The 27,072-nt window shown below is 33.0% G+C and overlaps 1 protein-coding gene across 1 annotated transcript in view; it reads left to right on the top strand.

Annotated features, from left to right (window-relative positions):
• LOC150084213 (cysteine protease ATG4B-like) overlaps positions 1 to 26,275 on the top strand; it is a 131,067-nt gene extending 104,792 nt beyond the window's left edge. The window contains exons 10-13 of the mRNA XM_090375102.1: positions 6,186 to 6,331; positions 9,221 to 9,277; positions 21,886 to 22,003; positions 25,421 to 26,275. Of these exons, the coding sequence (XP_090231228.1) occupies positions 6,186 to 6,331; positions 9,221 to 9,277; positions 21,886 to 22,003; positions 25,421 to 25,542 (443 nt within the window). The 3' untranslated portion in view covers positions 25,543 to 26,275. The remainder of the gene's footprint in view (positions 1 to 6,185; positions 6,332 to 9,220; positions 9,278 to 21,885; positions 22,004 to 25,420) is intronic.
• The last annotated feature ends 797 nt before the right edge of the window (positions 26,276 to 27,072 follow it).

Raw genomic sequence — 27,072 nt, 5'->3', positions numbered from 1 at the left:
AACTTTAAAAAAATTTAAAATGTTTGTCTAACTACACAAATCAAAAAAAAAGCATGGATGGATTCTAGTTTGTTTAAAACATGGTTTCGTGAAGAATTTGTCCCTAGCACAAAAAATTATTTGACCGAAAAGAAACTTTCCTATAAAGCACTTTTAATTTTAGACAATGCTCCATCCCATCCAAATGAAAGTAAACTAGTTTTTGATGACATCAGAGCTCTGTTTTTGCCATCTAATGTGACATCCCTTCTTCAACCTCTAGATCAAGGTGTTTTGGAGACTTTGAAATGCAGATATAGGTGACATCTCTTAAAACATCTGCTTCAAAATCTTGAAACAAGAACCAGTGTTGTTTGAGAATCTTAAAAAAATGAAGATCGAGGACGCTATTTACTGGTTGGCAGAAGAATGGAATGATGTTAAAACATCTACTCTTTATTAAATCCAGGAAAAATATTTTATGCTCCCAAAATAAAGCCAACGAGAACAAGATGGCAAATGAAGATGAAAGAGGTGAGGAAACCCTTTTAGAACTAGCCAGTAACCTTCCTGTTTCGGACACTCTTACTGCAGAGGATATTAAAGAGTGGATGGATTCTGATGAACAGCTGGAAATGACTGATGACGTGATCATAAAGCTTGTTGATGAACAAAAAGATGAAAGTGAAGATGATGATGAAGTGTGTACAGAAATTACAAAAAAAAATGACACACATGGAAGGTCTAAATGCTATTGAATCAACATTACATTATGTTGTACATCAGGAAGATACTATACCCACCGACGTTTTGTTACTTAGGCACCTACAAATATAGCTACTAAAAAGTGAGGAATTTCTGTAAAACAGAAACCCATTAAGGAACTTTTTTATATGATATTAAGGTGTAGTGCTCAGAAAAATGAAGAGGGGGAAAGCAGTAGGTGTTGATGAGATACCAGTAGAGGTATGGAGAAGTCTGGGCGAAGAAGGGATCAATATCCTATGGGACTTTATGAAAAAACTGTGGCAGCAGGAGAGGATAACTGATGAGTGGAGGGAAAGTATACTTGTGCCAATCTGTAAAGGTGATGTGCAGGAATGTGGGAACTACAGGGGAATAAAGTTAATGTCTCATTCGATGAAGATCTGGGAAAGAATTGTGGAAGGAAGGATAAGGCAGGAGACGGAAATAGGAGAGGAACAGTTTGGTTTCATGCCGGGAAGAGGAACAACAGATGCGGTCTTTGCTTTAAGGCAGATGATGGAAAGATATAGGGAGATGCAAGTAGAGTTGCACATGGTGTTCATAGACCTGGAAAAAGCATATGATAGAGTGCCCAGACAAGAGGTATGGAGATGCATGAGGGAGAAGGGTGCATCAGAAAAGTACGTAAGGCTTGTGAAGAAAATGTACGAGGGAGCGGTGACTCAGGTTAAGAGTAGTGTAGGTATGACTGAGGGGTTCTCTGTAGAAGTTGGACTGCACCAGGGATCAGCTCTCAGCCCATATCTGTTTGATCTGGTAATGGATGTGTTGGTGAGAGACATGAAGAGTAGAGCACCATGGAGTATGCTGTTTGGGGATGATATCATACTGTACGAACCATCCCAAGGAAAGGAAGAGAAGAAATTGGAGGAACGGAGAAAAGTGGTGGAAGAGAGAGGCATGAGAGTTCTATAAAACTGCAGGAGGAAAAGCTACCATCAGTTTCGAAATTTAAGTATCTGGGATCGAACATTGAGAGGGATGGAGGATTGAGTGCAGAAATACAGCATAGAATGCAATGTGGATGGTTGGACTGGAGCAAGATGAGTGGGTGCTGTGTGATAAGAAAGTAAATTGTAGAATGAAGGGAAGAGTGTATAAAACTGTGGTTAGACCTGCATTGATGTACGGTGCTGAAGCATACAAGGGCCCAGGAGAAGAAGATGGAAGTGGCAGAGATGAGGATGCTAAGATGGATGTGTGGTGTGACGAGGAAGGACAGGATAAGAAATGACTACATCAGAGGTACGGTTAAGGTGGGTCCTCTGAGTAAAAAAATGCAGGAATCTAGGTTGAGGTGGCTTGGACATATGGAACGAAGAAGTGAGGAGTACGTGGGGAAGAGGTATGAAAGGTTGGAGGTGATATGGAAGAGGAAAGGGGAAGATCTAAGCTGAGATGGAAGGACAAGGTGGCAGAGGATTTAAAAGAGAGAGGATGGAGGAGAGAGGAAGCCCAGGATAGGGAGGAATGGAGGAAAAGAATTAAGGATGGAAATGCCGACCCCATATAAACGTGGGAAGAAGGCGAAGATAAAGAAGAATTAAGGTATAGTGCTAACGACTGTAAGTGTACATTTTTTTTTGTCTATGATTTGTAATTTTTATGCATTACAACTATTAAAAAAAAAATAGTACTTTTTTTTTTTTGTAATTTTTGTAATAAAACAGTTGCAAATAAAATTTAAAGTGTTTTATTGTATAATTTAAAAGTCATTATGTTCAATAAGTAGGTCTAACCTGAAAATAGAGTATACAGTCATCACATTAATATATTCAAATCCAATTTATTTAATAATAATTTATCAAACCTTCCATGTTATCCAAGTTTTTGATTATCCAAAGTTCCCTCGGTGCATGTTACCTCAGATAATCGGAACTATACTGTATTTTTATTATTTTCTTGTTCTCAGTTTTTTGATTAGAAATCTTTTGACGATTTAAAAGGAAACTTGCATTTCAAAAATTTTTATTATTGTTGTGATTTGTGTGTAATTGTATATTATAAAAAAAATATTTCCCAGCTATATCCTAATTTCACATTTTGAGTGATTGCATTAGGTTTCAGTTGTATTATGTTAAAAGCAATATTTAAAATTTATGTTGAAAATAATGTTAACTGTTGGAGTATTAGTAACTTGTTGGAATTATATTAAACATCTAAGCAATATATGAAAATGACATGAATTTAATTAATATATGTGGCTAAATAATGTATAAAAGAAGAAAAATAAATACCTTTCTGTTTTTGCGGGATGGAGTGAGCAGAGTGATGGTTTTTAATTCATAATAATTACTTTTTGAGCTGGTAGCTGACTGGAAGGAGCATTAGTCAGGCTAGCATAGCTTGAATAATACTCAATGTATTAAAAACTATAAGAGGAAACCTCATACTTTTATGTATGACCGGAATTCTCTCAACCCTCACAGTTGAAGGATTATGTGATTATATGATTATACGAATAAAGGCCCCATGTTTAATTAAAAACTACATTAAAATTATATAAATAGATACGTATTAAAAGATTGTCATGTATTCAATTCTCATCCCCAACATAACGCATCAGGAAAAGCCAGGAGAAGCCGACAGCCACCAACACCCCCAAAAAACCCAACCAATGCCGCATGCTAACACGAGAACTGAAAACGATTGTCGAATGAATCCTTAAGAAACATAAGATAAATGTACGTCGAATTAAAATATCTAAAAGCATAAAATTGTCTAAACATCTTGTAAGGGACCAAACTTATTTGGGTAGATTCCATGTTCACAAGAAGTAAAGTGATTTTCGCAAATGATTTTTGTGATTTTGATAGCATAAACCTATCAAATCCCTGATACGAAATTTTTTATACTAACCAATGTGTGAATTACTGTTCACACATATGCAGAAGAGTCCACGAGTCCGAAATAGTGTAAGGCTACGAACATTAATGGAATTTGCATTTAACCTCATTTCCAGTGTTTCAGCAATTAAAAAATTAATATATTCTTGTTATGTATTTAAAACTTTCACTTCTTTAAAAAGGAACGAATGGCTATCATTGATAGCATGAAAAGCAAATTCCGAGGCACATGTCCTTCTATCCTTAATCGATGCCGCATGTTGTTGTATTCTCATTGAAAGATAATTTTGTGTTGAACCAATATATGAGGAATTGCATTCACCACAAGTAATATTATAAACAACATGTGCGTCCATGGTTGAAATGGAGCTGACTGCTCTAGGCTTCGAAACATCATAGAGTTTACTAGTTGGTTGGGCAATAATCTTAAATTTAGTGTTCTTAAAGATATTAATGAATTGTTTATACCAGTACTGTATATATGGAACTTTAATAAAATGTTTCTGCTCATACCTGTTATTCATTATACCAGTCTCAAGTTTGTTTTGCTTGTCGTCTTATCTTCATAATGGTACCAAATATGTAACCCTGTTTAGAAATCTTTTCACAAGTTCCATAAGTTCGTCTAATAATAACTCCCGAGTAGAGCTATATTTGTATGCATTGTAAAACTCATTAAAAATAATGCTCCATTTATATGTGAATGGATGATAGCTAGAACAGTGTAAGAATTTGCCAGTATTTGTCGGTTTCCTATAAATTTTAAAAAGTATATTCTCATCAACTCTAGTAAAGTAAAATTTAGGAAATTTATAGTTTTTTTTTTCTGTGGATTTCCTATTTCTAAAGTAAAATTAAGTCTTATATGTATCTTATTTAATAAATTCAAAATATTATTTACTATATCATCCTTTGTAATTATTAAGATATCATCCAAGTATCTACCATAAAATGTTAGATTCAGGAGAAACAGTAGGTCCATATCTACCTTCCTAAAATTTTCATGCTTTTACTGCAATTGTTTCTGAAGTGACTTTTCTATAGAAATTATGCATGAGAACCAACTACTGTCTTTGCAGCTATTTGACTTTTGCGTGAAGTGTGACATAGTGCCAAAAAGCACTGATGCCTATGTTTGTTTGTAATGTCAGGTTACTTGTTTTTCTTTCAGTCAACATCTACAGTCTTACCCTAGTTGCTTTTGAAAGATTTATTATTGTTCTCACATAGTAAAGATGAGAAACAAAAAAAAAAAAAAAAAACCCCAATATTCTCCCAAGATGGCTGCTATATTGTAGGAATACATAGTTTCAAATTTTTCACACATTGTTGCACACAAAAAATTTGAAATAATTGTTAAAATAAACCTGAAAATGGAAATAGCTGATAGTATTGAAAAAAAAAAATAATAATAATAAATATATATAGAATTAATATATATATATATATATATATATATATAGATATATATATATATATATATATATATATATAGATATATATATATTAATATAATATATATTAATATATATATAGAATGAATGTAAATAAAGGGAAATATAAAGATTATACAGAAATTGTACCTGAGTGCACAAAGCTGCATCAAAGGATACAAATGCATATAATAGAGATTGAATTCAGAATGAATTAATAGAAAAATGCACAAAGATAGAGCAGTATATAGAACACAAGGTGCCAAGGCTAATAGAAGAAGGAAGGCATGAGAAAGAAAAGAATAAGGTATAAAAAGGAAAAGAATTTGAAGAACCTAAAAATTTATTAAATTATCTGAAATTAAAGGCTGAATCAAAGAGCCAATTAGAAGTAGAGAAGCTGAAAGGGAAAGTAAAATATATGATTAATAAGTAAAGAAAGATAGTGAGCATCAAATTGAGGGTGGGAAGATAATAAAATAACTAAGGGAAAGGAAAAGTGTGATGCAAACTAAAGAAGGTTGGTACATAAATCAGGTATTTCACCATGGGACTACATCTGATTATGTACCAAATTACTGCATTTCTGTACAAACTTATGGTTATGGAAGAAAGATTAAAAGAAGAAAATATATATATATATATATATTTTTTTTTTTTTTAGTAATATTTATATATCAAATAAGAAAAAATATATGTGCATGTTTGAAATTTCATGCACTTAATTGTTTTTTAAACTGGAAATGAAAGAGAGTAAGAGACTGATGTTTCTGTAATTTTCAGCAGAATTCTTTTTTTTTTTTTAAATAAAAGGCATAAAACATATGGCATGTTTTAAATTTTTTTATTTTTTAATTAAAATTTAAAAAGTGCATACAATATGTACTGCAATCCATTAATAAAAATGAAATATTTGCAGATTAAGCAGAATTCAGGAAAACATGAGACATTTTCCAGAAATTAAAAGTAAAGTTAGACACCTGTCAGGTGACTTGCTACCATTTTTGCTACATTTTGACCACCACCACCGCTGGATTAATTATAGTGACAGAGTCTTTATTAAAGTTAATACTAATAGTGAATAGATAAAATATTATGGGACATGTTTGGTATTCTTTGTTATATTGTATGTATAAAAAATTGCTAATTTTTTTTTCAGGTAATGAAGTGATTTTTCTTGATCCTCACAAAAAACAGCCAAGTGTAAATTTGGATGGAGAACGTCCAGATGATAGTAGCTACCATATTGCATATGGAACTAGTGGAAAAATGCCAATTGCTGATTTAGATCCATCTATTGCTTTGGTAAAGTTTTTAATTTTTCTTACACAATTTAAGAAGGCAGAGAGTTGTCCAATATCCTGTTCACTTAGCATGATCAGCCTATATAATATTAGGTACAAAGCATGCACTTAAATATAATAATAGTTTTCCATCTTTCAGACAATTGAAGATGTGTATATCGCAGCTTTGTTTTGTAGGCCCATGATTCCAGCACCTCGTGTCAACATCACAGACCTACAAAACAAAGGAACTACATAAATATTGAAGGTTCTTGCATGGGGGTCTGTCCTGGCAGCTGGAAATTTTTTTAAGTTTTTACAAGGTTTTTTAAATTTTTAAGTTTCACAATTAATATAATTTTTGTTTAATCCCACCAGGAGTGCTGTTACATTCTGTCAGATGTAGCAACTTAAATATTAAAATGTGATGATTACATAAGGGTGAATTTTAATGTTTCCAGCACGTTCTTCAGTTTTGATCTACATTGCTGATTCTTTTTAATTGGTATATGGTAAAGTTTAAGAATTCAAAAACCATGTTGGGATACAAAATGCACCATGCTGTTATTTTCCCATAGAGTTTTTGTTTAGCTTTGATTTCTCTTACTGTATATGATGATATAAAAATATAATTGAAATGATATAATTGGGAAATAATTTCTTGCCTAACAAGACTGCTGTTACTAAAAATATTATTCATCTTTATTATCTAATAAAGGATCGGAATAAAAAAAAGAATTATAAAGTGCGCATTTTATATCTTTTCCTACCCTTTCTTTTCGTCGAAAAAAATTGAACAATGAATGCATTGAAAAGCATGCCTGCTCATGTAACTTTTATGGTATGCCCACTAGAGGGTTAATTATCTACAAATTATTCAGTTTCTAAATGGCAATGCTTATTTTGCTGAAGAATAATTTTGGTAGGTATACATAGTGGAATTAAAAAAATTCCTTCAGACTTACATAATATATTATTACCTTCATCTTAAATTGTCCTCGATTTGGCTTTCCATCTGATTTCCAGCATCCAGATTTATTCACTGTGCGGTACTAAAAATTTATTGTATATTGAAGGCAGTTGCTGTTCTTTAGTGTTGGTTATATGACTTTACTTTTTCACTGGAAAAGTTGAGGTTCAAATCTCATCAGAGATAGTAGAAACTTCTTCCAGGATTTTCTACTTGTTGACAAGTTGAGCAGTTTAGACATTCAGTGAGAGACAGTTTTTATCTCATGGCCTGAGTTTCCTTTACCATTAATGTCACAGTCCAACCCAGTCATTCTTTAGTTGGTTCTTGTCAATGGGTTTATAAGGCTTTGTACTTCTTATATAGCATAATCTTTCTCCATTCTACTCAGCATTCAACTATATCCTTTGCCTTATTTATAGCTACTTCTTGTAGATCTGCATCTACAGTTTATTTTTGGTATTCTGTAGGGCTTGTACCTTCCATTTTGTTTCTCTAAATTTCCTTTGTCTCTCTTTTGCCATTTATATATTATCAATAAATCACTTACTATGCCAGTAGCCATGCCATTTTTCTTTAGTGGAAATATTTCTTTAGGTAACTAGAAAAAGATTTAATTTTGAATATAAATATGGGTACATTGGATTTTTGAAGTTTTATTTATCCCCCCCCACCTCAAAAATAAAGTATAGATAGGGATTTCATTTCACTTAGTTCATCATTTCCATCACCTACTCAAAAGTATAGCCTTAAGTACTGTTCATTAGTTGTATACAGTGCTTTTTTTGAAAAAAAATAGGTGCCGGAACTGATTCTTTGCTATATGGAAAAACTGAAAATTAAAAGGATATGAAAAGTACGCAAAAATTTTTTTTTTCCTGATATTGTTACTTCAGTAGTAATGTTTTTAGAATAAGAACAACAAATTAAGTATATTAACACAGTTTATTAAGCATAACTTTATTATTCAAGTATATAAAAAAATAAGTAAAATGTGAATAAAATAAGTAAAAAATAATAACATAAGTAAAAATAATTTGTATTGTAATTGTGTATTGTACTTAATAAAAGTTTCGAATATTTTCAATTTTAATTTTACATGCAACAAGATATGGAAAATGTAACACACTAAAGAAATCTAACTTTGAATTTTTTTGAATATGGCCACTGTACGGGAAAAGGTTGGACACCACTGCAGTAGAAGGTGGGCAAGAGCCCATTGGGAATACACGTTGAACTGCTCACTCTTGACCAGCACGACTTCTCCGTATGTGGGACAGGTAGTCGGATAGGTTTTACCAGGTACCACCAAGTTGTAGAATGGTAATCTCTTTAGCTCTCTTAATTTGTGCAGCAGCACTAATTGCCTAAATGCCAGAAATGCAAACAATGCATACTGAGTTAATTTTCTCCTAATCTGTTTGCTATATGAAAATTTTCCTCGCTCAATGGAAACTATTTTAAATGTAACTTCCAAGGGGAATTCAAAATAATTCACAATAAAAGGACTTCGTTAAACAGAGGTCCAACTGAGTAATTTAGAATTATAAAAATGGTTATACAGTTTTATATAATAAATGTCTTAACAATAGACAGTAAAAAATGCAAATTTAGTTAAATAATTTTAAGCTTATTTGAATAGTAGGTAAACATGTGAAAAAAATTTATGGAATACAGTATTACAAATTTCGAAGTGCACTGCATCCAAACGTCACACGTCACCATTAATAAAGGTGCCGGTACACCATACCGTTGCGTACCGTCCCAAAAAAAGCATTGGTCGTATATATTCTGCGTGAGACTTTAATAGTCCTATTTCTTAGATAATTTTTAAGTAATAGATACTATAAAAAGATGTGTAGAATTTATCCTTATATATGTGCTTGTTTTTGTATTTAACATACATTTTATATATTTACTTATAATTCCAATTTTTTTTAGTGCTTTTTCTTTGAATCTGAACATGACTTCAATACATGGTGTTCTCAAACTCAGAAGGTAAGATTTTCATATATTCTTTAAGTAATGGCTTACCTGGAAATATCTGTAATATTAAGAATTAAATAACTTCCACAAATGATGATGATAGTAGAAGCCAGTATTAATGCACATGAAATTGTATGGAGGATTTAAGAATTTTAAGTTAGCATTTAGCAGAAAAAATAAACTTATCAATCTAAGCCCATAATTAATGTATCTCAAACCAAAACTCACAATAGTTGCAGATAAGTTATTAGTAAATCTAAGGCTGATTTTGTAAAGTCCAAAAATAGAAAAATTTCCTCCTGTCTACTGTAAATCATGATTGCTAGTCTCTTGCAGAAACTATTTGCCACAATTTCTAACCTTCTTAATTTTTCTTTTGCATCCCGATGTTTCTGTTGCAGTTTTAATCCTATCTGGTTAATGTTCTCCTGTTTTTTCCAGAAAAAAATCAACACAAACTGTACTGATACCTGTAATTATTCTAATGGCATTTCAACTGTTCTCGTGCTTCAGAATTTAACTCCTGTTATATGTCATCATTTCCATTCTTATTTTTTTGACTCTCTTTCATGGAGATTCACCCACATCCAGCATATTCTTAAAAAATATATGAAAAAACAAGAGACAAGAAGAACAGAAAAGGAGAGAAAACTTTTTCATCCAGTCATTTTCCAATACGCTTTCTACAATAATCAAGAGATCCATTAACAGCTAACTTTTATGCTATCTTAAAACTTTCTGTTTGATTAATAACTTCTAATATGGATTTTCTATCAGTGTTAATCCACAAGGGAACTTCCAGCTTATTATCTCTCATTAGTAGACCATTTTTGTGGAAGACTTTACTCAGTGAATCAAATACTCAAAAGTTGACTCATTGGACATAAAGGCTTCCTATGCAACCAAGACTCCCATCTAGTGGTCTGTTGTTTTTCCTTTTTTAGTTGAAAGTCTCTTTCTCTTTTCTTTCTTTATCTTTATATGGGATATCTAAAAGTACTGTTTTTTTGTCCACTCTTCTTTCTGCATATCAGTGACTTTCTTTTATTAACTGGAAGTCCTGTCCATGGTTTTGCCAATAAGATATTAGCATTAACATTAGCAGAGGCATATGATGCAAGAAAGCAAGCTTATATAGCATCTTGCATCAGCCATGAAAAAAAAAAAAAAAAAAAAACGTTCCGATTTCACCCATCCATCCACTCCAAATTTTTGTCTAGTTTTGTCTTTAACTAATTTAAGTTGTTGACCTCCTCTATGACAGATGGAAGTGTATTCCAACTATCATCCACCCCCTGGTTAAAGGCAAATTTCTTCACATCTATTCTACAATGGTCTTTCCTCCATTTTAATTTGTCTCCTCGTGTGAGTAATCTGAGCAAGACAAAGAATCCCATCGGCATTGAGCTTGCTGAAACCATTCAAGGCCTTAGACACATCAATTAGATCACTTCGCAGGTGCCCAGTTTCCAGATACTACAATTTGCAGAACTTAAGCCTTTCATGGTAACAGCAACCCTTTGTTCCACTCACTAATCTCGTTGCCCTTCTCTGTACTCGTTCCAGCTGTTCTATATCCTTCCTAAAATGAGGCCTCCAGACCTGTACACAGTACTCAAGGTATTGACCATTGCCTTATACAAGGGAACAAATCACCTCCTTATCCCTGGTAGCAAAATTTCTGTATATCATTGGCAAGACACCATGAGCTACTCTTTCAGCCCATCTGCACTGCTCAGAGAACTTCATATCTGCCTGCACAATTACCCCCCAGGTCCTTTTCATTCTCTACCACTGTCAGTGTAGTACCACAGAGTTGATACGTTGCTGTAGGGTAAGGTAACACGGCCTCCGTAGCCGAGTGGGCAGGAGCGGGAGTGCAGTAGCACACGCTCTTTGAGTAGACCGGGGTTCAAGCCCCTGACTGCTGAATACGGTCGATCTGCCAACCCGCACTGGACCAGCGTGGCAGATTATGGTCCATTTCCCTCAACATGAATTGTTGAGGAGGCTTCCATCCTGCAGTGGGTTGATAATGGCTGCACTTTACTTTTTTTACTTTTGTAGGGTAACTGTTTTCCATATGTAATACTCTACATTTGTCAATGTTAAACTTCATTTGCCACCTCTCAGCCCATCTGCTGAACTTTTCTATATCCTGTGGAAGTAGTGTACTATCATTATTGTCATTAATAACCCTGTCAACTTTTGTATCGTCTGCAAACTTAGACATTAACCCTGATTACCTTCATCAATATCATTGATAAATACAGAAAACAATAATGGGCCCAATGCCAAACTCTGGGGGACTCAACTAAGAACATTAGTCCATGAAGAGCAGTATCCATTGATTATCATTCTCTGTCTTCTCCTTTTATGCATTGTAGCAACTTGCTCTTAATGCCATACTGCTCCAATTTGTACAGTAGTCTTCCATGTGCATCAGTATCAAGTGTACAACTTCCACAAGGAAACAATATTAGCATTAGCAGAGGCACATGATTCAAGAAAGCAAGCTTATACAGCATCAACCAAAAAAAAAAAAAACGATTCCCATTTCACTGATCCGTTCATTCCAAATGTTTGTATAGTTCAGTGGTTTTCAATCTTTTTTTTTTTGCTTGTGGCCCATTTCTGAGTTTCATTCACCTCTGTGGCCCCACCCCCACCATATTGTTTAATTATGATAAATGTAATATTTATAATAAATATGTACTTTATCAACTGCACTTTTTATTTATAACATGTATTATTTGTTTATAATATAAGGAATATTAATAATAAAAAAGGTGTTTATTAACTACAATCTTTATTTATAATAGCATTTTTACTCATATATTTTGTTTATTCGCAATATACAATTATGTTCCTAACAAAAAATATATAAACTAAGGGACAATAATATTATTTCCCTTAGTTTAGTGAGATCCTTGGTGATCTCACGAGTTTTTTTTATATTAGTAATAATTTTATTTTAGAAGTGAACTTTTCGTGGCTCACTTAACAGTTTCCATGGCCTCTCAGAAATACAGCATGGCCCACTGGGGGCGGGGGGCATATGGCCCCCATTGAGAACCATTAGTCTAGTTCTACCTTGAATTTATTTAAGCTATCAACTTCCACAACAACAGATGGAAGTTTGTTCCAGCAATCAACTTCCCGCTGGCTAAAGGCAAACTTTCGCACGTCTGTTCTAAAACTGTCTTTCCTCAGTTTGAATCTATGCCCCCTCAGGTTTGTAATCTGAGCAATAGGAAGAATCCCATCAGCATTGAGCCTGCTCAATCCATTCAAGGCCTTATACACCTCAATCAGATCGTCTCACAGGTGCCTAGTCTCCAGAAGCTGCAATTTGCAGAACTTAAGCCTTTCTTCATAAGAACACTCCTTTGTTCCCTTCACCAGTCTTGTTGCCCTTCTCTATACTCGTTCTAGCAACTCTACATCCTTCCTAAAATGAGGCTTCCAGTCCTGTACACAGTACTCAAGGTGTGGCCTGACCATTGCCTTATACAAGGGGATAATCACTTCCTTATCCCTGCTCACAAAATTCCTGTATATCATTGACAACATTACCCCATGTCCTCTAGTAGCCTGTCTGCACTGATCAGAAAACTTCATATCTGACTGCACAATTACCCCCAGGTTTCTTCATTCTCCACTACCCTGAGAGTAACACCACCCAGTTGGTACATTTCTCTGGGGTTACTGCTACCCATATGCAGTACTTTGCATTTATCAATGTTAAACTTCAGTTGCCACTTATCAGCTTATCTGCCCAACTTTTCCAGATCCTGTTGCAGCAGCATACTACAGGTCGACCATCACTAATCCGGTTCCACCGCTAATTCGGACATAATTTCAAATTTCCCACGTCAGTGCACTGACCTGCCGCTACTGTTTTGGTGGCATTGGTTGCAGCATCAGCTGTTGGCACAAACTCGTAAACACTGGCAAGCCATTTCTACTTGTTTTTCTGCATTTATTATTATAATCTGCTCACATTTAGCCCCAGCCATGGTTCCAATGTATAAAGGAAGTGCCTCTCGTGTTGTAAAGTGCAAACAGATAAAGTTGAACTTCTGAAAAAACTCAACAGCGATGTGTATGTGAGAAGTTTAACTCTGCTTAGTTGTAAATTCCAGCAATTTCTCTCAGTTCCTCTTATTTTAGTAATTTTCTTTTAGCCATTCCTTTTCAGCTTTTTTTTTTTTTTTTACTACAAACTTGCAGAAAATCGTAACACAATATGATGGATAATACAGTGCACTAACGAACTTGTTTTCACCAAATATCTAACAATACTGACAAACTTATTGCAACGTTTGAGAGTTTATTTTATTGCAATTAGTTTTATTGCAGCTCTCGCCACACGTGCAATAAACAATCACCAACGACCTTCGTATGTATGCTGTAATAGCTTCACACGTATGTAGCCAACACGGCTTCTCAAGAAATAAAGTAACCTACTGGGCCATGTTGGCCACATATATGTGACATAAAAAAACTCTTTTCTTTTGATATTTTAAGCGAAAAATTTCAACACTGGCATTACAATATTTATTTTAGAATTACTGATCAAATTATTTGCTAAATATTTTTTGGTCCCTGGGGAATTTTTTTCTTAAACTTATCATGTTAAGCAAACTTAACACGTTGACCTTGGCAATCAACGTGTTAAGTTTGCTTACTTCCTTTTCTGCCTCTTTTAATATAACTGGATATATCTCATCCACCCCCAAGTGCCTTTCTTATGTTTAACTTCAACAATTTCTCCTACACTTTGCTCTCAGTTATTACAAAATCATTTACTGTTCCACACAAAAGACTGCTGTACAAATTGGAGTAGTGCGGCAATAAGAGCAAGTTACTGCTATGGAGATGAGGTGGTTAATTGTTGGGTAAAGTGTATGTGCTAAAATAACCACCGGTGATCCGGCAAACTCACTGATCCGGTACCTCACAGGTCCCAATGCTGCCAGATTAGTGACAGTCAACCTGTATCATTACTGTTATTAACAAACCTGCCAACCTTTGTATCACTGCAAACTTTGACATTAAGCTTGATATATCTTTATCAATATCATTGATAAATATACAAAACAACACTGAACCCTGAGGGACACCACTAATAACATTAGTCCACGTAGAGCAGTACCCATTGATCACCACTCTCTGTCTTCTTCCACTCAACCATCCTTTTATCCATTGTAGCAACTTGCCCTTAATGCCATACTGTTCCAATTTGTGCAACAGTATCTAAAGCTTTCCTGAAATCCAAGTATATGATATCAAAATTATTTTTTGCATCCAGTTCCTTTTTGACCACATCATAGTATCCAATCAGAATGGTCAGACAAGACTTCCCCTCAATAAACCCATGCTGTGTCTGAATTATTACTACTGTCTTGTCTAGATGATCCTGCAATACTTCTTTAACCAGTGACTCCATTAGTTTCCCTGTAACAGAAGTCAAACTAACGGGTCTGTAATTACTCATGTCACCCTTTGATCCCCATTTGTGAATTGCAGATACATTTTCACATCTCCAGTCTGTAGGGACTTCCACTGAGTCCAAGGATGCCCTCATAATTATGACTACGGGTTTGCTTACTTCCTTCGCTACCTCCTTTAATATAATTGGATAGATCTCATCCACTCCATGTGCCTTTAACTTCAACAATTTCTACTCCACTTTGCTATCAATTATTACAGAATCATTTAACTCCATGTTAGAGTTTGATAAACATCTGGCCCTCTCCTCCTCAAATAACTCCTCCTGTATGAATGTAGATGCAAAATACTCATTTAGTTCAGCAGCTATCTTAGAATGATAATATACAGTCAAACCATTGATATCAAGTGGATCAATCTGACCCTTCCTTTTAGAGTTTATATAAGTAAAGAAGTCTTTGCTGTTTTTCTTTGCATCCTTTGCCAAAGATTTTTCATAATCTGCCTTCACTTGCCTAACCTCCTTTGTGACTTGATTACAGACTAGCTTGTATCTACCATAGGCTTCTGTGTCGCCTGACAATTTATGTGCATCCATATATTTTTCTCCTCTGCCACGAGTCTCATTAGTTCATCTGACATCCATTTGGGCCTGAACCTAGAGCAGTATTTCTTATTTGGAACAAAAAACCTAGTAGCTTCCAAAATTACTTCCTTGAATGCTTTCCATTTAGAATTTGCTGTTGGTAACATCATCAGTTGGTCCCACTGTATAGATCCTAAAAAAATCTCTGAGACCACTGTTGTCACCTTTACGAAAGCAAAAACCCTTTCCTTTTCTTCCCCTGATGGTAATTACATCTTTAAGTAAATCAGAATGATGTGGGATTTAAAAGAATATAAAAACTAAAGAATATAAAAGAATATAAAAACTAAAGAATATAAAAGAATATAAAATATAATTAAGAATTAAATAAGTAAAGAAGTCTTTGCTGTTGTTAATAATCACTGCTGATAATCAGGTCAAGAGTGTTACTCCCTCTTGTTGCCTCTCTAACATGCTGCTGTAGAAAACAACCATCCAATAAATCCACAAAACCCTTGCTAGTGTGCAATATTTTTCTGTATAAAGAGAAATATATAAAAAAAATAAATAAATAAATAAAAAATAAAAGAAATATATAAAGAAAAATATAAAAACTTACATATAAAGAGAAATATATTTCTCTTTTTCATTTAACAACCTTATAGGGACATATAATAATTAATAGTTCTAGAAGTTCTTATTAAAGTTCCTTTTCTGAATGAAAATTTAAACATCGCTTCTAAAAATTGTAAGCTTCCTTATGCTGCTAATGCCAGTACAGTCAGTCCCTGTTTTATGTAAGCTCGAGTTACGTAACTTTGGACTTACGTAATTTTTTTGGTAAAATCGTAAAGATACTTTCTGTATAATTAAGAGTGAAGTCGAATGAAGGAACAATATAAGTTTTTATTTCTGTTCCCATGCAAACTATGTCGGAAAATAACCTGCGGTGTAACTAGAATCTAGGTAAATAACTAGAGTTAGTATTTAATTTTCTGCTTTAAAAATTCTGAGAAATATTTGACGTATTTGAGACAGGGAACTACATCGAAGCACTTCAGAGAAACCCCCACAATGTTCATGCCACGTGGACTGTGTCCCGTTGGCTATTTCTTCAGTGAATAACACTCTAGCCCTTCGTTTCTACATCCTTTCCCCCTTTCCTTTCTTTCTGGATTGTAGAGTCAGTTCAGTGAGTGAAGTGGGAGCTTTTGTTTGCATTTTGTATGTAATATTTGTTACATGTCTGATTATTGTGGTGAAGTTGAAATTCACGTTGTAAATGATTGTCCAATCATTTACAACGACTTCGCGTCAAACTGTCATCGTGTAGTGTGTGCTTCATTTGCATGTCGTAAGGTGCGACAGCATCTCTTGTAACTTAATCCTGTGAAGTTCTTTACAGAAAATTGCATTTTGACCACTATCATGGTGCTGCCTAAGAGAATAAATGAAAGTGGTACTACTTCACAGCTGTCCCCAGATAAAATTTTTAATTGTTATGGTATATAACTATTTTTTTCTTCATTCTTCTGAGGATATTATGTGGTTTTTGTAATTTTGGCATATCAGCGATATAGTAGCACTATTTTATTAGTCATTCCTGGGTTACGTAAAGCTCGACTTATGTAAGAACTGGAACGTATCACTTACATATGTCAGGGACAGACTGTATTAATTCTGTGCAGTTATCTCCCACATAACTGACAAACATATGTGTAAATGGTTGTTACTTATGTAATATGCACACAAAATTTGATTATATTCTTTTTAACCAGAACAAGCACTGCTAAAAATTACTATATTGCACTTGTCAATTCCTATAAAATAAAATAAGCTTCAAATAATAAGTAGATCACAGAATCCAGCAGTCTGATGGGGTGATTAGTTATTAAAACAGTGCATAGTATATAATATTCAGTGATTAATGTACTTCATTTATGAACATTTCATTCTTGGCAATTCCTGGTGGCAGGCTCACACAGTGAGCCTGTCTATGAAAAATGTATGTTTATACATATCTGTGAAAGGCTTAATAAACCTATCAAAGTAACACCAAGCTTACCTAATGAAAATTTAAGAACAAATCAATATGTATCCAGTGGAGCAAGTGTGGTAGTTTAAATAGGAACAGTTACATAAGATAGACCAGAACTACCTGGAAAATAACTGTACTTATTCTATAATAAATTTTTTAATCCCTCCAGCCATCTTACAAATGTGTTGGAAACCTTTTTGAGAATAGCATTCCACAAAAAACTTAGTGTTATTGCTTTAATCTATGTCAATACCTGTATTGAAATAGTACCCCACATTATTAAATTGATGAAAACTTTTCTAAACAAAAAGAGGATTACCAGATTGAATTTCATTATGCATAGCATTATGACATCCAAAATATTGACCAAATAAAAATCCATAAATGTAATTTCACATTACATCCATAATTTTCATATAAATATATCACCTTATCTCCCCTTATCACTAAGTTAAACAATTGTTTATTGTTTAACTTACTCACTTTTCACCTAAATTTATAGGTTAAAAAAGTAGACTACCTTCATCGGTAAAATTAGTCTATTTAATATGGCAAGTTTGGTAGAGTGGGTTCCTTTTTGTATTAGTTGGTACTATAACCAAGACTTGAAATAAAAAATTTTATAATGAAAGACAATGTTTGTACACCCTTGATTTGGGAAATTTTATAAAATGGAACACTCATGAAGATAATAGATCTGGTGAGGTTCCAATCCATTTCAAGCCCTATGAGAATAAAAATAGATCCAAAATCCAAAAAATACATAAATATATACACCATAACGCACATTTAAAATGGGGCGCCTCCGTAGCCAGGTGGGAAGGAGCAGCAGTGCGTAGCAAACGCTTCTTGATTAGACCAGGGTTCGAGCCCTTCACCACCAAATACGGAAGGTGCGGAAAGGTCAGGGAATGACCGTCGCATATCCCAGAGCAATATGGCCTTAGTTGCTAATGCTCCTAAAAAAAAAAAAAAAAACAAATAACATTTAAAATGGTACAGTATCTTTGTGGTATTAACAAAAATTGCAGTCGTGGCTTTGAAATATTTGGAAAATTCTATTCAATTAATTTCATTTAGCTTTGTTTTTGACATCTAAAACCATTTGCTGCTTCATGCTTCATTTGTGGTGTTGGTTATTTTTTTCAGAAAAGAGTATTAATACATGAACACTTCATTTTTTTCCCACAAAAAAAAATAATAAATAAAACCACATTCAAATTTTTAAAAAAAATTTATTGTTTTTTTTTTTTTTTTTTTTTTTTTAATTTTGCAATTTTCTCAGATGGTTATCAGATTGTTAGCAGATTGGCCATTAGGTGTGCTGTGGTAGGCTACATTGCAAAGTAGAAATGTGCAATATTAGTTGTTCTTTGTAATGTATGATATTTCATCAGATTTGTGTGGTGCAAAGCTATTTGACAATGTTTTTCAGTAAGATGATGAAGAAATGCAATGTAAAATTAAAGAGGACATATACAGAGGATTTTTCATGTATCGTAAAATCTTAAAAAGATAACGTTTGACTTGTGTACCATATGTAGATGTTTCAATTTCAAGCAACAGGAAATGCAGTGTAATCTGACATTTGCAAATAAATAAGCATAATAACAGTGTAGGCATAGAAAGAAATGGAAAGATAAATGTTGCATCTTATAATGATGTCATCATGCAGAATTGTTAGTTGCTTTTGTTGTAGAACATAAACTTCCTTCATAAACTTCCTCTGAGATGTGCTGATTGTGCAGGCATGTTGTTTAGAATTATGTTTCCCATTGCGAAATAGCAAAAAAATACAGTTTGTGGAAGAACAAAAAACAATAGGCATTGTTAGTGAAAATTGCATGGATAGGGAAAGAAATGGTAGTAATGGCTTTGAAAAATGGGCCATTTTCAGTTGCTACAGATGTCAATACAATAATTGAAGTGAATCCAAACTATATGGGGTGACCTTTTGTACTGATAAAAAAATCAAGTCAAAAGCAGCACCGACATTAGAAGGTGACTCTGCAGGGTACAACATTAGACGTCATTAGTCCTTCAAAAGAAAAAAAAAAAAAAAAAAACTGTCTTGAACTTAATGTTGATAATGCACTTGTTATGATAGGCCTAAAAACTGGAGTAGCAAGGGTATTAAAAAGAGAATATTGAACACTTGGTGCCAATAGGCTGTCCTTGTCATTTTATTAATTTATGTTCTGAAAAGGGAGCTGCATTCTCAGGAAAGTAATGAATATTTGGTGAAAATTTAGTACTATCTAGGAAGAAAGAAAGAAGTGCCATTAAGGAAAGCTAGATTTAAATGTTTTCAGCTGATGCAGCCACTGAAATAAAAAAAAAAATAAATAAGAAGCATTTTGTACACGTTGGCCAATTTGGTTAAATGTATAACTAGGCTAGTAAACAGCAGCAACCTTTAACTTTAAAGAAGTGGTGAGAAAAGCAAATTGAAAAATACAATAAAATCACTAGTAAGTGGCACTGATTGTATCCAAATCTAGTTCATGATCCAAAAGTTTGGAAAAGGACAAATTGATGAACTCAAAAAGAAGAACTTGGAATTGCAGATTTCTGATAAAAGCAATCCTGAACAGGCCAATCAAGCAAGCTGGTAATTCTAGACATGTTATCGTCACTTGTGCAGAAAGTCTGTTTGTGTTTCTCTCTCCTGGCTTGAATAAAGCAATTAGCTCATTTCTTTTAAATGTTATGCCATGTTTGAAAATTCAAGCATAGCTACTTTTCAATTCAATATACCACGCACCCATATACCGAGGTCATTACTTTAGTTATGTTGAAGAATGTTATGTGCGAATATATTTTATGAATAGTTTTAAAATCTTCCATTTCAATTTTTGAAATTGATTACCATTGTAAACTAAATCAGAAGGGAAATTCAGCTTTAGTCATAGGCCTTTCTATTGTCAGGAGCATGGAGAATCTAAAACAAGAAGAGAAGATTCTGTTCTTTTGCTCAGTGAGAGTACTTTATGACTGCAAGAGACGCATAAATTGCCATTTATCGTTTACAAATTTGAAACTTTTTGTGGACAAGTTTCCAGTACTTCTTGATGTCATTAAGATAAAGACACAGATGAACAAAGAGATTTTTTTTGCAGCATCATTCCTCTCAATTTTTTAGTATGAGAACCTACCAGATGCTGTTATGAAAGAAGTGATGTACAATGGTGTTTGGTTGGGGAACTGACAAGTGCACAAGGAAGCTTGAAAAATAACAAATTATCTCAAGCCATGCTTGGCATTTAACAATTCCTGAGTAGTGCTAGGTGTGACAGAATATTCAGTCAGGTTAAAAAAACAAAAACTGAATTCAGATCTTTTCTTTCTGCTGAATCTTAAATACTCCTGACAGCCAAGTCTAAACAGCAGGATCATTGTTGTGAACAAAACTTTGACTCAACATTTCTGAAGAGGGCAACATCTGCAACATTATCTTTCTTGAAGCAATCAGAATCAGCTGATGTCTAATAAAATATCCAAACAGAAATCCATAGACAGAAAAATGTTAGGTAAGCTAATGTTTAATAGGAGTCTACTCTATCGGTAAACAATATTATTGCTGTATTTTAATATAATGTGTGTATTATGTCAGGGAAATTTAATTTATAGTGCGGTGTAGATGTTAAAAAACCATCTTACTTTTATTCTTAAAACTTGCCCATTTTCCGCCTCTTTCCCTCCTGCTTACAAATGCCTGTTCTTCAGATTTTTGAAAGTCACAAGTCAATAGCTATGCACAATTGTTTTAAATATTCTGAATGTAACAGAAAAGCCTTTGTTTTAGTCTTTTGTGATAAAAGCAGAGAACTGGATTAGGGTGGTGAGCAAGAGAAGGGGTAAGTAAAAAAGTATCCATCCTAAAATTGGAGAGTTGGCATCTATGCATTTTATAGTAATTTAAATAAATGTAACTATATAAAACAGAACAGGCCAATTTATTTATGAAACTGTCTAGAGTAGCATACTTGTTATAAAGTATAAAAAGGCTTTTGTTTAACAGGTTTTGCAGATGGCACTTAGATTTGGAACAAACTTGAGTCCTAATTATGCCATCTCTCATAATATGTCTTTGCCTTTATCATCAGGCCTCTGATTGGTATGCTGGCTATATTTTTGTGGGCTTCAAACTACTGATCATATTTATTGTTTTCAAAATATAAAAAGTTTTGTATCAAATATTTTAGTAGGAAGTGATCTAAATCATCTTTCTGGGTCTTTTTTTGAACAATCACTCCAAATTGCTTATAATTTCAAGTTTTGTATTTAAATATATACTTTTCCTTGCTATTACTATGATATATTTGTACAGTAATTGTTTAAAGGGATGCAAAATTGGTAGCAAATATTACTGATGTAAACTGTCTTAAATATTCATTAACAAAATATGGAAAGACATGACAGAAATGCATCAAACATAATGTATTTCTCTCATGTATTATGAATACTCTTGCTACTTATAAATAGTAAATTTATGTGTAGTAATAAAATTACTGTGTATGTGATTTTTGAAATTTTTTTCAGCTCTTAATATCTCCAGAGAAGCAGCCAGTTTTTGAATTAGCTGAACAAAGGCCACCACACTGGCCTCCTTTAGAAATTGAACCTATATCCAGTGATACAAATTGTTGTTGTAGTCAAGGTAAATATTTCTCTCCACATACACTATTATTCATGGCCAGTCAACTAAGATTTTTTAGTCTAAGTTGCATGTATTTTTCAAATAACATAATGTTATTTGAAAAATACATGCAACTTTTTTTATGTTAGTTAGCACAGTTGACTTGAGAGAGTGTTGCCACCAGTGGTAACTTCCTGAATTGTTGTTTGATAAGATGGCATATATGCTTGAACAACATGCATTTATAGTGAAAACATTTTATTTTACTAGTAATGTAGTGAAAGTGCAGTACAATTTTCACAGAAAATGCAGTTGCACAGAAGATCCAAGCATTTATGCTATAAACAATAAACAAATATGGAAATGCAGTTGCAATAAACAAGTTGTTCAAAATTTTGAAAATATCGGTGCTGGACCAACAATAAGAAGAGCATTGTTGGAAGAAAGAGAACAGAATACAAGATTAGTGAACAATATTATGTGTATTAATAAAGCTGTTGTGTAAAATCCTTCCAAATATCTTGGATTATCTGTTGCAACAGTGATTGTGCCACAGGTACTGACTAACAAGATCTTTAAAAAAGAGTGTGTGTGTGTGTGTGAGAGAGACAGAGAGAGAGAGAGAGAGAGAGAGATCTAGCAATGTTTCCATATATGATTCAAAAATGCACAAAAGAAATTAGAGTTGATTTTTATGGTCCATTTCTGTGATTTTTGCAAGGACCTGCAGTTCTTTGAAACATCTGGTTTACACAAGTCCCATTTTTCACCTTGGTTATATTGATAACTGAAATACACAAATACAGGCACTCCCCTTCCGTAAATTCGACTTTACGCAAGTTTTTGCCAGCTGGTGCAAACTTACAAAAATCCTGGAAATAGTTTCCCATAGGAATAAATGGAGGTATTGTGAAAACATCGCAATGTGAACCCAATAACACATTTTTTTTTTTGTAATTCGTTCCAAGACTTCGGAAGTTGAAATTTTCGCTGTATAACTATATTGATCTCTCTAAAAGGTCATTTTTATAATGGAAATTGCACTACGCTTTCATCGTTATTATAAGAATCAATTATAATTCCATTATAAGAATCAATTTTGAATGGCTTTGTTGATATTTTTCTAAAGAATAGTTCTGGAGGTCATGACCATAAAACAATAAAAAAAATTTGCACTTTCCGGTTTATTGGGCTTTTCTCTTAGTGCAATCTATTATAAATGGGTAGTAAACTCGATCTTATTGCAGTTGTAATAATCCCGATAACTGGAATTGTGTGGGTTTTTATGTTATTATGGTGAAATGTGTTCCCTTCACTGAAATCTTCGATCATATAAAAAACATAAATAAATTTTCAGAATCTTCTCTTCATTCCTATTTACAATGATGAAGGGAAAGCGACCAATGGAAAGTGCAAGTAGTGGCAGTGCTAGGAAATGAAACAAAATTGATTTAGAAATGAAGATGAAAATGATTAAGTATGAAGCAGGACAAAATTTATCTATTGTTTTTTATCAAAGTTTATTACTATTTTAAAGGACAGTGTGCATATAAAAGAACATATTAAAGGACCAATGCATTTATGATCAACAGTGGTTACAAAACAGCATTCAGGTGCTATATCGAAGATGGAAAAGCTATTAATAATATGGATGGAAAATCAGATTCAGAAGCAAGTGCCCCTGAGTCCAATGGCAATTCAAGCAAAACCAAGAAGTATTTATGAAGATATTAAGGATAAGTATGGCAAACTCCAAGCCAAGTTCGTGGCAAGCAATGGGTGGTTTAATAGGTTCAAGCATCGTGCTGGTTTCCAAAACATTAAAGTAAGCAGTGAAGTCACCAGTGTCGATTCTGCAGCGGCTTACTTATCAGCTGGAGATGTTGATTCTGGCACCAATGCTCAAAGGGTAAAACTTGCTGATGTTATGCCTGTCCCCTCCTTTTTTTGTAATTTTATAATTTTAAAATTTTTGTAATTGCACACTTTTGTAATTTTTCCTACGCATGAGATTAAAAAAAAATTGAATAAATAATTCTATTTACATGTTCGTCAAAAGATTTATTTTTTGCTTCAATCAGATTCAGCAAACATAGGTGTGAGTGCTGCATAAGCATTTAGGGAAATTCCAACTTACATAAAATTCGACTTACCCAGAACGCAACCCTTACATAAGTTGGGGAGTGCCTGTATGGGTTACAGAAAAATTTCCATGTTAATGTAGGTGCTATTATGTCTACAGCAATGCACAATATAGTATGCTGTTTCAGCCATAAGAATTGTTGGTCCCATTTTTCTTGCCATTACAGTGAAATCTGAATTTTGTCACAGGGTTCCTTGTCTTTCATATCCTTATTGAGCATTTTGGTGCTATCTCAAAATCACTTCCCTGGACATTTTGGTTAAGAATGGTCTTTGCCACCAAATTCCCCAGACCTCACCTTCTGTAAGTACTTTTTATTGGGGGGTGGGGGTTGAAAAATCATGTGTACAAAAACAGAGTGATAGATTCATTTTTTTTTTTTGTTAATGAACAAAACACACAATTAATGAACTGAAATAAGAAATTGGCAACTACTCTACATTCTATGCAGAGTAGGTGCCAATTTTCAATGTTGATTACAAATGGTCTTGAATTCTGGTTATCCACATTTTAAACATGTTTTTCACTGATTGATTATTCTCCTAAGTTTACTGTGGAAATTAAAACCAAAATCTTTCCTGTATATTAATTACATAAATAAATATATGCAATTTATACTTTTTTTTTTATTATTAACACTATACAAAAGCTTTTCAGTAAACAGTTAGGAAAAATTTAGTTTGAGCATTGAAAGATTACATTTTGATGAGATCAGAGTGAACTCAAGCATTAGTTCACATGTGGCAAAACTCCCAGTTATATGTCATATCCTCACTGATATGATATTGAAATTTGCATAAGAATGTAATTACGTTTTCTACCACTGTGCACACACACTTGAAATTTATTTCAGTTTGTGCTCATTACAACATAAATTCAGTATGTACACTGCCAGCATTCACAATGCTTAACTTTCACTTGTTCATATGGGATGCTTATCACCTCTTAAATAATAGCTATGCTTCAGATTCAACCATTTTGCTGAACATCCATGGTTATGCAGATGTTCCTGAAATAAAAAAGTATCTAATAAAAAATTCATTCCACATCTTCACTCTATATTATATAAAATTTAAAAATTTGCCTATGTTGATGGAGCAACAACATATCTTTTCTCAACATATCTATTCCTGTCTTTCTAAGCAACAAGTGTTACACTGTGGAACTGATCCCATTGAAAAATATATTAGTTATATGAATTTGTTTTGATATCTTTGATTAAATTAATTAATGCTATCTTTGATTAAATTAATTTATAAACTGTTTAACTTCATGTAATTTATTTTATTTTTTAGATTTCATACTTTTAGATAAAACATCTGATGATGAATTTGAAGTGATCCATTCAAGTCTTTGCACAGGGTCCCAATCATCCAGTATGACAAAGAGTGAAGACAAGCTTCTTTTCTCACTTTAAATTATTATTTAAAGTGAGATGTGCACCTTGACCAGCTCAGAAATTCCCATGGTGAGCAGCATAATTGAAGTTAAACTGTTAAAAGGGAATTTCATTTATACTCAACACTATATATTCATTTTCTCAGCATATGAAAAAGTGATTTTTAGTACTCATAGCAATACGTGAAGTAATAGTAAAAAATGCACTTGCATTTTTTATTGCAGTTTATATTTTAGCTGATGAAGAATGATTTGAGATTCACATGACTACCACCTAACAAGATTATGTGCATCTCACTTAGTCACTTTGCTAAATTAATGCCATAAGGTGCTATAACAAATTCTTTTCTCATGAAATGTATATAAATAATATATGTGAATGTTAAAAGTTAAAATGAGAGATGTATATGATCCTGCCAGGTGACTACTATTTTTAAAGCGTTTCAATGTGCCAGTGTAGTTTAATCAAAACAGCACTGCAAAATATTTACTTCTGTTTGCTCTTAAGCATTTTCATATATTTTATATAAAGTCTATTGACTTTCTTCAAAATATGTAATCTATCTTAATGAACATTATTTGTATGTATTGGGAGGAGATCACTTAAATATTAGACAAGAGCTATCATGCTTGACCTTTTATAAATGGGTGGGAAGTTAATTGTGGTACTACTGTAACTATTCATAAGGATGAATTATATCTGATTATTCTACGTGTTCTGCAGCAAAATGTCAATTTACAGTGATGTATTTTTTTAAGATACATTAAATTAAAATAAGATATTGAGATAGTATTAATACTATCATATTTGAACCTCACATTAGTAGTAGTAGTACAGTTGAATACTTTGGGTGTTGTGGTCTACGGGCAAATTAAAATATTAATTAAAAAATTAACAAAACTCCAACTAAAATATTTAGTTGGGGTTTTTTTTTTTTGTACATCCTTAATTTTCAGGGAATCATTCCACTGTTCAAGAAATTATTTTAAAATCATAATAACTAAAAATATGGAGTTTTTCACATAGAAATTATTTCAAATAATTTGGATTTTTTTGAATAATTTTTAGTTCTCTAATAGTATTCATAAAAAAAAAAGTAAAACTAGCAAATAGTAACCTGGCATTATTGTATGTAGCATTCATTACATAAATATACATAATTCAGTACATAAATATGAATGTATACTTCAAAAAAGATATGACTTATTGTTTAAGGACTTAAATAATAAGTACCAGCTAAATGAATGCAATACATTATTTAATGTAATATAGTACTATGCTTATTCAGTTCAGTTAATAAGCAAGATTTCCTATGATTACCTGTATACCACTTCTTATCCTTAAACACACTGAACTTTGTGATTGTTTTTATGGTGTATATAATTGAATAAACATATTGAAAATACTTTTTATTTCCTCTTATATTGAAGAGAAGTGAATGAAGTTTTTAGTAACATAGCAGTGTCATTCTGTGACTGTTATGTTTTTTTATTCTAAAAGTTGAATATATAGCTTTTTTGTTCTGCACTGTATGTTACTTATATATGA

Source organism: Mastigoproctus giganteus, chromosome 6, assembly GCF_048544385.1.
Source record: "Mastigoproctus giganteus isolate SK-2022 chromosome 6, ASM4854438v1, whole genome shotgun sequence".
NCBI lineage: Eukaryota > Metazoa > Arthropoda > Arachnida > Uropygi > Thelyphonidae > Mastigoproctus > Mastigoproctus giganteus.
The sequence above is the reverse complement of the archived record's forward strand: the minus strand, read 5'-3'. Positions and strand labels throughout refer to the sequence as shown.